Source organism: Calypte anna, chromosome 17, assembly GCF_003957555.1.
Source record: "Calypte anna isolate BGI_N300 chromosome 17, bCalAnn1_v1.p, whole genome shotgun sequence".
In the NCBI taxonomy this organism is placed as follows: Eukaryota; Metazoa; Chordata; class Aves; order Apodiformes; family Trochilidae; genus Calypte; species Calypte anna.
The window spans coordinates 4,742,951-4,754,890 of NC_044262.1; the positions used below are offsets into that span (position 1 = coordinate 4,742,951).

At 45.7% G+C, this 11,940-nt stretch overlaps 2 protein-coding genes across 6 annotated transcripts; one reads left to right on the plus strand and one right to left on the minus strand.

The window, feature by feature from the left end:
- The first annotated feature begins 5 nt into the window (after nt 1-5).
- Nucleotides 6-6,649, plus strand: PHYHD1 (phytanoyl-CoA dioxygenase domain containing 1). 2 transcript variants are annotated; one of them, XM_008491436.2, is made up of 11 exons: nt 6-110; nt 863-1,021; nt 1,481-1,556; nt 1,679-1,726; nt 3,251-3,306; nt 3,492-3,554; nt 3,656-3,677; nt 4,037-4,165; nt 5,608-5,724; nt 5,873-5,999; nt 6,185-6,649. In XM_008491436.2, the coding sequence occupies exons 1-11, from the start codon at nt 78-80 to the stop codon at nt 6,228-6,230; spliced, it is 876 nt and encodes a 291-aa protein (XP_008489658.1). In that variant the 5' UTR covers nt 6-77; the 3' UTR covers nt 6,231-6,649. The 2 variants fall into 2 exon arrangements, with proteins under 2 accessions (XP_008489658.1, XP_030316858.1); XM_030460998.1 differs by having other exon boundaries at nt 28-110; nt 3,480-3,554.
- A 1,034-nt stretch (nt 6,650-7,683) lies between these two features.
- DOLK (dolichol kinase) lies at nt 7,684-11,918 on the minus strand. 4 transcript variants are annotated; one of them, XM_030460994.1, is made up of 2 exons: nt 11,861-11,918; nt 7,684-10,139 (listed from the first exon to the last, which is right to left on the minus strand). In XM_030460994.1, exon 2 carries the CDS (start codon nt 10,039-10,041, stop codon nt 8,470-8,472), a length of 1,572 nt encoding a protein of 523 aa, XP_030316854.1. In that variant the 5' UTR covers nt 10,042-10,139; nt 11,861-11,918; the 3' UTR covers nt 7,684-8,469. The 4 variants fall into 4 exon arrangements, with proteins under 4 accessions (XP_030316854.1, XP_030316856.1, XP_030316857.1 ...); XM_030460996.1 differs by lacking the exon at nt 11,861-11,918 and adding an exon at nt 11,711-11,720; XM_030460997.1 differs by lacking the exon at nt 11,861-11,918 and adding an exon at nt 11,701-11,719.
- Nucleotides 11,919-11,940: the final 22 nt, after the last annotated feature.

Consider the following 11,940-nt stretch of genomic DNA (forward strand, 5'->3'; position numbering starts at 1 on the left):
GAAAGGATCACAGGAAGAGGCGGGGAGTCAGCCCTGCAGAGCCCTGGTGCCATCCTGCTGCTCCTGGTGGGGTCCTGATGGCTTTTGTAACCCAGTCTCAGATCCAGAAGGTAAGGAGCTGCACCCCGGGGAAGGAGCGTGTGGGGAGTGCAGACACTGAACTGCTTGTGAGACAGGGGCACTACTGGGTAGCCCTTGGCCAGGTCTAGCAAAAATCTGCTTTGCAAACACTATTTTTCTCAGCTACTCGTATTGCATTCATTTTGAGTGTGTGAGGACTCTGTCGTGGCTACAAACTCTTCTGGAGGGGAACTTATCCTGGAGAAATTCCTCTCATGTCCTCTCAGCCGTGAGCTCAGAGTCTGCCTGTCAAAGGATTATCTCCAGGGTGTTCTATATAAAGAAACAGTCAGAGTTCGCTTCATTTTGTAAGGGATTGTGTAGTCAACAGTGAGAAACCACCCAGGGGTTTTTCCCATAGCATAAACCACTTCCCAGCTTGAAACAGAGTCTCATTTTTAGGTGACATGTAGGTGTGACTGCTCTGTTCGTGTCAGCAGACTTTGTGATTTCATGGTTGCTGGTTGCACAGCTTAGATAAGATATGCTGAAACCATGAATGCTGTAGTGATACCTTCTCTGCTTTGTGGACTTATCTTCACTGCTTTGTGATATGTTGTTAACTGTATAGAATCCAAACCTGCTCATGAACTGTCTTTTTTTACAATAGCAACCACTCCTGAGATTAAAAATTAAGAGCACTTTGTCCAGCTGCAGGGAACTGTTTTCTCTTGCTTTGTGCTGCCCCTGCCCCCTCCTGCCTGAGGACTCTGGAGGAGGGCAACCACCCTGTCTCTTCCAGTTCCATGAGGATGGTTTCCTTGTCCTGGAGCATTTTTTCACCCCAGAGGAGTGTGACAGCATGAGGAGTCAGATCCAGAGAATCGTAGCTGAGATGGAGGTGCCCCCACACTGCCGCACCCAGTTCTCCACCAAGGAAGAGGAGCAGCTCCAGGCACAGGTACTGAGGAGGACAGGGCTGTGCCCTTCCCAGAGCTGAGAGGAGGGAGGGAAAAGCCAAAAAAGCTGCTCAGGACTCACTCTGCTCTCCAGCTCTCTGGAGGGGTCTGGTGTGGGTCCTAGCAGAGAGTGAAAGGAGAAGAGGGTACGTGTGGCACTGCCCTGCTCCCAGCAGCTCTCTCAGAACACTTTGTACTTGTTCTGCAGGCAGAAAATAGGTTGTTTTCCAGGCAGCCAGAAAAAGAAAAGCCTCAATGTGAGAGGTTCTTGTATAGTCCTAATCATTGCCAAGACATTTAGCATTGTGAAAAGCCTTACCATGAGTGATGCCCATGGGCTCTGTTTTGTTTGTGCTGCGATTTGATGGGAAAAAGATGCAGGTGAGTGTTAACATTCTGATCCAAGGTTCATTTATGGTTTTTCAAGGATTCTGTCTTTACTGGGCTCTTATCCCCTGCAGGGTAGCTCGGATTATTTCCTCACCAGTGGAGACAAGATTAGATTCTTCTTTGAGAAAGGTGTTTTGGATGAGAAAGGTAAGACCTGGCCTGAGCCACAGGGAGTGGACAGGAGAAAGCTGAGGGAGGAGTTAGAAGCCAGTTCTAGAGAGACAATTCCTGCTTGACAAACAGTGTTAAGTTCTGGCTTTGTTTTATAGGTAACTTTCTCATTCCAAAGGAGAAATCCATCAGCAAGATTGGCCATGGTATGTTTACAGGATGGGCTTTTGAGAGGGATGGACAAAAGGGATGTGTTTTTCAAATGTGAGGATTTCTTCAGACCAACTCACTATAACCTTGGTCATCTGAGTTTAAACCTTTCTGAGCAGGGGAGCAACTTTTTCCCTCTTCTCTTGCTTCTCTCTGCTTCCTGGGGACCACTGCTTGGAGTAACTCAAACCTCACCCCCTCTTGCAACTGTGGCCATGCAGCTCTTGTCTTTGTAACCTTAGGCTGGTTTAGTCTGATTTTCTGCATTAAATTCTTGAACTTTCCACACCCCTGCCTGCTTTGCATCACTCTGTCACTGTCTCTGCAGCTCAGTCCTTGCTGCCCCTCACTCTCATTAGTCTTAAAAATCTTACATTACAAAAAAAAGCCCTTCTGGGAGTTTTTTCAGCTGTGCATAGCTCAGACTCCCTGGCATGTGAAAGTTGGGGCTTTGTCTCTTTTTTTTTTAAGAGATTCTTCTAACAAATTTCCCACCTAAAAACAGTCACATCCAGTACAGATCAAACTGTCTGCTCTGTCCCGTGCAGTGAAAGGTTGCCAGCACCAGATCTCCCTCCTGGGATGTCACCAGCACTTTTTCTTTACCCTTACTGGTTACAATTTGTCTTATTTTGTCTCTCTCAGATCCCAAATTTGAGTTTTGATCCTTTTCATTTTCAAACAACAGAAGGAAGACACGAGTGAGTTTTGCTGCACCCCCAAGCACATGAACTTTGCTTAGATGAAACTTCACTAAACTTGTAGATTCAGTACTGAGAGTTCTCAGCTCTTTGGTTTTCTCAGAAAAACTCTCCCCTTTCCAGCCCCCTTGCCATTCTTGTACAGTTCAGTTTTTCCCCAGGGGAAGTGAAAAGCCAGTAGATTCCTGCTGACTCTGCAGCTTAACAATTCAACAGGCTTCTTCAGACTTATTTTGAGTAATTATTCCTTTTGATTGAGTCTTGCTTTATTTTTTGCTCAGGAGCAGCCCCTGCTGGACCTGCTCCTGTATCCTCGTGGTGAATTTGATGTGCACGGTTGTAGGAAGCACAAACAGCTCTGTCCCATGGGCAGTTCCTCTGTGAAGGGCACCAAAGACAGACCCTAGCTCATTTTTAAAGTAATTACTCTTTTAGTAGGTCTTCAGAACTGTGATTTGAAAGGGTGAATTTGGCTGTCTGCCTCAGGGCCATGTATTTGGTTGTCATTTTAGGAGGTACATAATACAATACTTCATAGCATAATACTGATTTTTTTTCTCCCTCTGCTCTACACTATTTTTTTTAAATAAAGCTGTGATTTGTGGCCAGTAATTATTTCTTTGTCCTCTAAAGAAAATTGTATAAATCTGCAAGTGTTGTACCACCTTAGGTGTGATTAGCCATCTGTGTCCACTCTTGGGAGGGATGGAGATTTCTGGTGGCAGTTTATCTTGCTTGGCTGCAGCTCATTGCTGTGTGCTGCCAGGTTCTCTTCTGTGAATTAAATCTCTTAGTCCAAAGCTTTTTCTTTCCCCTTAGCTCTACATGCTTATGATCCTGTCTTCAAGAAAATCACCCACTCCTCCAAGGTGCAGGTGAGCTGTTACTGTTTCCTAGAATAATCTAAAAAAAACCTAAATTATGGAGTAGTTAATTGAAGTATTCTAGACTCTGAAGTATAGTAATTTTGTCCTTAAAAGGAAATGTAAATATCTTCAAGGAATTATACTTTGTGGTGTCCACAAACCAGCATGCAAATTTTGGGAAGTTTTTTTTACAGGAATTGGGACGAAAACTGGGCCTTGAGAGACCAGTAGTTGTGCAGAGCATGTATATCTTCAAGGTAGAGTCATGCAAGTTGTCTTGACCCTTGAGAAATAAGACCCTGTTAAGTGGGAAGCTGTGAGTCTCCTCTCTTCACCCAACACCTTTCTTTCCTTGCAGCAACCTGGCATTGGTGGTGAAGGTGAGACTTGTGTCATCTCTGTATCACACTGCAGATAAGGCTCCTTTAAGGAAAATTACTAGGAAAAAGGCTCAGGATCAGACTTAAGCCTGTGGGTTCTGTGGTCCAAAACTTTCTAAAAAAATTATGAAAAAGCATCCATGTTTTCCAGAAATGTCTCTACATCATATGTACCTTGAACAGAAAGCTACTTTTATAGTTGCAGAGCTTAAGGTGGTGCTTTTATATATGATTTAATCCATGTGACAGCTGGGTGGGCAGAGTACCTCAGGTTGAGGAATCAGGGACAATGAGCCTGATGTCCTTCTGGGGGTACTGAGTTCCTCACGATGCCCTAAGGACCATCTCTCTTCTTGCAGTGACCCCACACCAGGATGCCACCTTCCTGCACACTGAGCCCCTGGGCAGGATCCTGGGGTTCTGGATTGCCCTGGAGGATGCCACACAGGAGAATGGTTGCTTGTGGTTCATCCCTGGCTCTCACACCAGTAAGAGTTGGGGTGTTTTGATGTGTGGCTGTGAAACACCTCCCATCTTCTTGTTTAAGGGTAACACAGACCATGTTAGGTTCTCTGCACTGCTCTGTGCCCTTGCTTGTAAAAAGGAAACTTTATTTACTGCATAGATCTCCTCCTGTGCTGTTGTCAAATCCACAACCATGTTTTTCAGCAGGTTCATAACTGCTTCACTTTGCTCTTAGCCCCTGGTTCATCAGGTGAGTTTAATGTTTAGTTTTGAATCAATACCTAGCCTAAAGAATCCAGGGCTCTGGGGAGGGGAAGGACAGGACTCCTGAGGTTTTATTCACTACAGAATCTGTTAGATGAAGCCCATTAAAACTGCTCCTAGATCTTTTATTTTAACTCTGGTATTATTTCAGAAGCTTCCCTTGCAAGGTTCAGACTCTGTCTTGCCAGACCACTGCCATTTAAGACTTTCATTGATAAAGAAGGTCCTAAACCTCTGGGTTCTTTCTCCCCATAGTAAACTAGGTCATTACTGCATGTGAGTGCTTCTTCCACAGCAGCCTTGGAAATGTCCATCAAGTCTGATCTGAAGTGCAAAGAGTAATAATCCTTCATTTGCCTTCCAGAGTAGGAGTACACTGAGAAATCACTTATTTGTTTTTCCACATTCACTCACAAAACTTTTTATTTTTCCATTTGCATCCCTTCCACAAAGACTCATCCCCTTTTTTTTTTCCCTGGCTGATTAAATGTTTAATCCTTTTATTTTTATGGAGGGGGAATAATAAACCCCCTCTTCCACAAGCACAATTGTCAAATATTGGTCTGAATTTCAGTAAATAAGGAATTCCTTCACACAGGTGCACAGATCACTTGGACATCACCAAAACCATCAGAGAACAGCCAAGGGAACACACAGACAGCACAGCCCTGTGTCATGGCTGTGGGGGAGACCCATGGTTGTTGCTGTGTGTGTGTAACCACCATTGGATCACCAACAATTTTCTCTTTTTCACTGCTTCTAATCACCTTTCAACTGTTGCTCACCTAAACTTTCACTCAGGGAGTTTCATCACAGCACATTTAAGATGTGAAGGCACTGATCCCACATAAACCCTGGAGTCAGCCACACTCCAATTGCAGTTGATGCTCTTGTAGAAAGGAGAAATGGACCAAAGGTTGGCTTTGCATAGATATATGACTGTGTTTCTAAAGGACCATGTTGCAATGCACAGAAAGGCAAACAGAAGGGAGTTGCTTATCAGTTTCTGCCCCAGATGGAAAATCCTATTTGCTGAATGAAAAAAACCCCACCCAAATTCCCAAGGAAAAAAACCCTCAATATACTGTAATAACAAAGTTCCTATCATAGCCAAAGGAAGTGACAGATCTTGTTCCTCTGTAGTGCAGAATGTAGCTGCCTGATTAATTTTTGTGTGTTTGCTTGTCCTGTGAATTTGCAGGTGGGATTACCAGGAGAATGGTCCGTGCAGCTTCAGGTGCCTCAACCTGTGTGGAGTTTGTAGGGTCAGAGCCAGCCTATGAGGACAGCCAGTTCACACCTCTGCCTATAAGTAAAGGTAAAAACAACCCCCAAACGACTCTGCTTTACAGCTCAGGAAAAGCAAGAGAGTTAAAATTGTATTTTAACACTTGCAACTTCCTATGTATTTTACAACCAGCACTCATGATTTGAAAAAAAGCAGCATGGGTGTTTCTTTCAAACAGGGGGGCTCATTCTCATCCATGGTGAAGTTGTCCACAAGAGTGAACTCAACAGCTCAGAATCTTCTCGTCATGCATTCACCTTCCATGTGATGGAAGCCAAAGGCACCAGTTGGAGCAAAGAGAACTGGTAAGGTCACCAGCAAGCAGCTGAGGGGACCAGAGCCTTTGCACTGCAATGGCCAGGATCAGCTTTCCTTGCTGTTCTTGCATGCCACACACTTTCTGTTGGTAGTGCCAACAGAATTGATTTCATACCTGCAGCACTGGAATAGTCTCTGGTTTGCTTTTTTTTACCTCTTTCTTACTTCCTAGGCTCCAACCAACCCCTGAGCTGCCTTTTCCACCACTCTACACTTGAAGCTGGTGATTGGCTTCTGGAGTCAATAGCTGATCCATATTCCTTTCTGATCATTTGTTCATAGTTCCTTTAAATATAACTCAGCAGATCAGCTTTCAAGATTAATTTATCCTCTGTCCAGAATCAGGACCCTCAACACAGCTGAATACACCTGTGTTAGACTGAAGCCTCTACTGCAGCCTGAGCCCTACTTGTAGGAGAATAGTTGTCCAGTTCTTTTGGTAAGGAAACTTCTTCAGTCTTGAGAAGAGACCATTTAAAACCACTGCATCTTGACTGGGACCAGTTGAGAATTATTTCTTCTTTCAGATACTCAGTATTTTCTTCTGTTTAAGTCAAGAGCTTATCTAGTGCACTTCTTGGCTCTGTTGATCCCAGCAATGGAGGTGAATATGTCCTGTGTTTTACCCTTAGGTCTCCATCCTATTGTTGGAATAATAGAATCATAGGATCATTGGGCAAAATGAAGCAGGAAGTTACTTTTATAATCAATCTTCTAAGTATTTCTAGCAAACTGTAGCTGAGTGATCTCTGGGTGTATTGTCCTTTCCTGCTTTTCTAGTTTGAAAGCTGTGAGCAGGGTGGAAGGAAAATGACTTTTAATTCTGGTGTTATTTAATGATGTTGATGGTGAAGGCTCATGATGGAAGCAGCTAAAGGTTTCTCTGTATCTTTCTATTAGGGGAATTAATAATTTAGAACGGAACCATTCTGCTGAGCAGGGATAGTCTGTCCTTTGATTATATGCACCACTGCCTGCAATGTATGAAACTATCTAGTTCAAGTGCATAAATAAAAGCAAAAAGCTGGACTGGATTTGCAGGATTTCCTCTTAAAAGTGAAGGAAACTCAGCATAGCACAATTACTGACTTTGATTTCCTAAGAAGTATCTGATAATTTATTGTGTAATTAAAAAAACAACTCTGGACAAACCTCAAGAAAAGCAGGATCAAACCTCAGGAGCTCTGCCCAGGCAGGTGGATAGATTGGGCAATGCTGCCTCTCAGCTATTGGAGTCTCAGTTTATTGCAGGGACAAAAACAATTATGGATTCTGGGTCCATACAGCTCCACCCTTCATCTTATTCTCACTCCTAAGGCACTTTCTCAGGGCTAGGACTGCAGCTGTCCTGGACTTGCACAAAACTTGTGAAAATTGTGAAAATAAAAAGTGTCAGAGGTGAACTTCAATCTGCAAACAAGAATACTGGACTGAAAATCTTCACTTGGACACTTCAGAGAGGAAGGGAAGAGGCAGGGAAGGCATGTGCTGTGCTGTGGTTTGTTCTAATGGACACTTGGCAGCCTGGCAAGAAGAGGTTACCAATACAGAAGGGTTTAATGCATAAAAATCAGGTGTTTTCCACAACATGGTAGTTAGAATCTGAAATGGGCAGCTTGCTGATAAAGCATTTTTAAAAGTTATTTTTAAATCTTCCTGAAAAAATGGACAAACTGCAACAGTTATTAGAAAAGTTTATTGACTTCAACAGCTTCTGCTTTTGTCAGATGTAATTAGTTCTTTGTGACTTTGCCTGGTCTTTCCCCACTATTAATTATTCCAAATGGATTTAGAAATTAAAATGTTGAAGATAAAGCAGTTTTTTTTTCTTGTTGCATAAACCTCCAGGGCTAAAACTGCAACCTTCTTGTTAGTACTGTTTGGAAGAAACAGTCTCTTTATGTTCCCAGATCTCCTGCACCTGCCCTGGGTAGACTCAGCTCTAGAGCCTGTGAGTTTGGAGCTGTGTTCATGCATCACTTGGTGCCAGTGTGGCTCTAGGTGATGGTGCTGGGACACTTGTCCTCCCTTGGTGTAGAGGGTGGCCACTCTTATTATAAAACATGCTTTAAATGGTGCTCACACAGAGGTGAGGAGTTGGCAGGGCTCAGGGCAGTAAAACAAGTTTTGGCTCTGATGCAACAGAGAGGTGGCACCACCTCTGAGAGGTTTGCTTACTTTTGTTTTCTCTCATCCACTTAACCTCTTCTCCCTCTACCTCTGAGCACCCAGAAGAGACTTGAAAATAGCATTTGTGTTTAATCAGTGTACAAGTCACATTTATATTCTGTTTCAAATGGGGGAGAAAATGAGACCAAAAGAAACCCTTTATTTTAAATAGGTCTTTTTCATTTCTCTCTTCAACAATTTTGTCTGCTGCACCAAGAGCAGCTCTGAGCTCTCATTACAGTGCATATTACCACCTTTTTAGAGAAATACTTGTTCCTGAAAGTGCTTCTATGCCATAAACATGATCTGGAGGTAGAGGGGCAACAGCAGATTATCAATCTGGGTTGTGTAAGCTTCCAGCAGAGAAACTAAGGTCACAGACACCAGAATCCAGGCATAGCTGGAGTTCAGATTCACACTGCTGTCAAAGATCAGAATAAGAGCCACAGCAATGATCTGAGCAAAAATAGCTGTCATGGTCCCTTCAACAGTCTTCTTTGTTCCTGGCCATTTGATTTCCCCCATTGTGCTGCCAAAAACAGAGGCAATGGTGTCTCCTACCCCTACTGCCAGCACCCCAGAGTAGGGGGCCAGTGCTCCCACCCCAGGCAAGGTACCCTTAGGAGCACAAGATCTGGGGAACAACCACACTGGGAGGGACATGCCAAGGAGGAGGTAAATATGAGTCAGGATGAGAGGTCCACTGTCTCTTTCATCCAAGAAGAGAGACAGCAATTGCCTGAGGGTTTGGCCAAAGGGTTTGATCCTGAAGTACCGAATGTACTCTAAGAAGATAAAAACTGCCAGACACAGAACTGCAGCAACGTGGAGAAGCTGTCGGTCGTAAATGAGTCCAGGAACATAAGTAGCTACAACAATGAAATGGAAATATTTCCTGGTTACAGTTGAGGCCTGGTGTTTTTTACATTCAGATGATCTCTTAGCATTCTGATAGAAAACCACACCGCATGCTGAAGCAGCCAAAAAGGTCCAGTAGAGCAGAAGGTAAACTCTGGCCTGTGTCTGAAAGAGAAACTGGAGCAGCCAGAACAAAGGGTTCCTCTGGATCAGTCGGTACAACCAAGGCATGATCACCCCTAAGCCAAGCACTGCTGTCATCATATGGAAAAACATGGAGGAGATCCAGGTGCAGGAATCCATGAAAATGAAGAGCACGGTGAAAAAAAGCCCAAGGAGAACGACTCCAACAACTGCTACCAGGAGGAAGAAGTCAATGGGATCCCCTCTGCCCTCCACTACATTCAGTGAGCGTTTAATGAGCTGATTGAGAACAAAACTGGTACCTCCCAGAACCAGCAGTGCTTCTCCAGGAGTAAAACATCGGGGCAGCAGGTACAGCAGGATCATGCTGAGGTAGACAAAGATGAGCAGCACTTCTAGGACCTCGATCACTTCTGAAACAGTCAGAGAGTGCTTCATGGTGTAGATAATTACACTGCCAGCAACACCAGTCAGGATGCAGGTGTTGGTGGGCACGGGTTTTGTGACACCCACTGCTATGACAGACAGAAAGAGAGCAACCAGCATGCCCGTGGAGGCCACCACGATCCCAAAACGTTCGAAGTAGACAATGCCAGCAGACCTGCACCTCTCCTTCATCACTATTCCCAGCAAGGGGATGACCATGCTGGCAGGGAGGAGGCCGCTGTTGGCTCCTGTACGGAACTGGAACACAGCTCCCCCCAGCTGGAGGAGATGATCCCATTTGAACTGGACATAAAAAGCCTGGAGGGCCAGGGCCAGGGCACACCAGGAGTACCTGTCCCACACCACCAGGTGCAGCAGGAGGACGATGGTGAAGACGAGCAGGGATTCCACCAGCACTGGTTTGTTTAACATGATTCCAGCCCGACGTGGCTCCAAAATCTTCCTGGAGAATCCTGGTGTGCTCAGCAGTTGTCCATTAGGAAGAATTCCCTTCCATGCTACTGCAATCCCTGCTTAAAAAAAAACACAACACAAGGCAAGGAATTAAAGGGACTACTAGAAAACCTGAAGCTTCCAATCAGCTGTTTTGTTCTGAAGCTCAGTTTAACCAGATAATGTGACAATTGTTTACATCAACACCCAGGTAAATAAGAAAAAAACAAACTCAGTGAGACAAAGGGAAGTAAACCTTGTAAGATATTCCTCCTCCTCATCTAAAGCTGCCAGTGCTTTCTCTCTCCCCTCCTTCCCTTGTCTTACTAACACTTCTGCACTTTACTTTCTCTGAATCAAGGCTCATGGCCAGTGACAGCTGCATTACAAACTAAACTTCCCTTTCAATTTTTGACCTGAGATAAAAAGCCCAAGTAATCAGCAATGCATGTAATGACTTAGGTTAAACCACACCTTAACTTCTTGCAGGTTCTCTGGATGTATCTGTTCCTGTATTTCTGTCTGGCTGATCAGTTGTGGTATCCCAGCTGAAACTCTGGATTGCTTTATCCTCTCTGGCTCACTCTGAAGCTGATTAGCAAGCACATTCTTATGAAATTCTGCTCCCCCTGTCCCATTATTAATGCCTACACCAGCTCCCTCGTGGAAGGCTGTAAGTTTATTTGAAGTTCTGCTTTGGATTTGCCTCCAGTGTTGAATCTTGTCACCAAATTACCCAGCTGAGGGAGAGCTCAGTAATATCCACAGTTTGCACTGCCAGACTCCATTGTACTGCTGGTCTGGAGAGTTTAGTTATTTATGACCTCGTACTGAATACTCTTAATTATTAATAGAGTGTTTTTTGACATCCTTATTCATAGTCTTGATTGTTACACAACTTATTGCAGTAAATGTCATGATTTTTGCCACCTTAAGCAGATCAGAAGAAGAACTGGTCATGCAGTCAACAAAACAGAACTGGCATGGGCAAATATCTCCCTCTGACCACTAAAGGCTTTGGGGTCCTTTGGGGTCCAGGGGAGGAGGAAGCTTAAGGCTTCTTTGAGAAGGAGGAGGGTGAAAACCCCACTGGAAAAGAATCAAACTGGCAGCATTAGGGTTGCAACCCAGCTCTTACTCAATCAGGACAGCTTCCCCCAGCAGGCAGCCTGCCAGCCGGGCCATGAGACAAGAAAAGAAGTCACCGTGTAACACGGAGCTCTCCTGCTCTGACCCCACACCCGTTCTGGGTGGGAAAGCTTCAGGAGGATCAGCTCCAGCCGGTAATGCTTTCACAGCTGCTGCCCCGGGAATCTGCAACACGATCCATTTCACAGCTGAATTATTCAGTTTCTCTGTCCCCGCTGTACTTCACACCTTCTTTCAGGTCCGGTGAAGCTCTCCAGCAGTCCCGTTCCCCCTCAAACACCCACCCCAACCCTTCGCCCCTCGTTTTCTGCCCCTTTCGGGCTCTGCAGCCCGGCAGCTGCCGGTGAGGAAGCTGCCGCGCTCCCAGACGCCCCTCAGCTGCCTCCTCCCTCTCTTCCCCGCATCCTCCGCAGCTCTGCGGGCTTCCCCCTCCTTCCGCGCCGCCCTCCTCCTCCTCCTCTCCCTCGGCCGCGACAGCCCGCAGCCCACCCTTCGCTACCGGGAACGGGGGGCCGCAGCGGGACCGGCAGCCGCAGCACCCTCGTAAGGGCTGGGAGCCTCTCGGAGGTTTTGCCCAGGTGAGCCCCGAGTGCCGCCGAGAGGCCGCAGCCTTTCCCGGCCGTGTCCCCGCCGCCGGACGCGCACCCACCTCTCAGGACGCCGCCATCTTGGCGCCGCCGCCGGTCACATGACACAAGGGGCAGCGGGAGGGGCGGGGCCGGGCCGCGG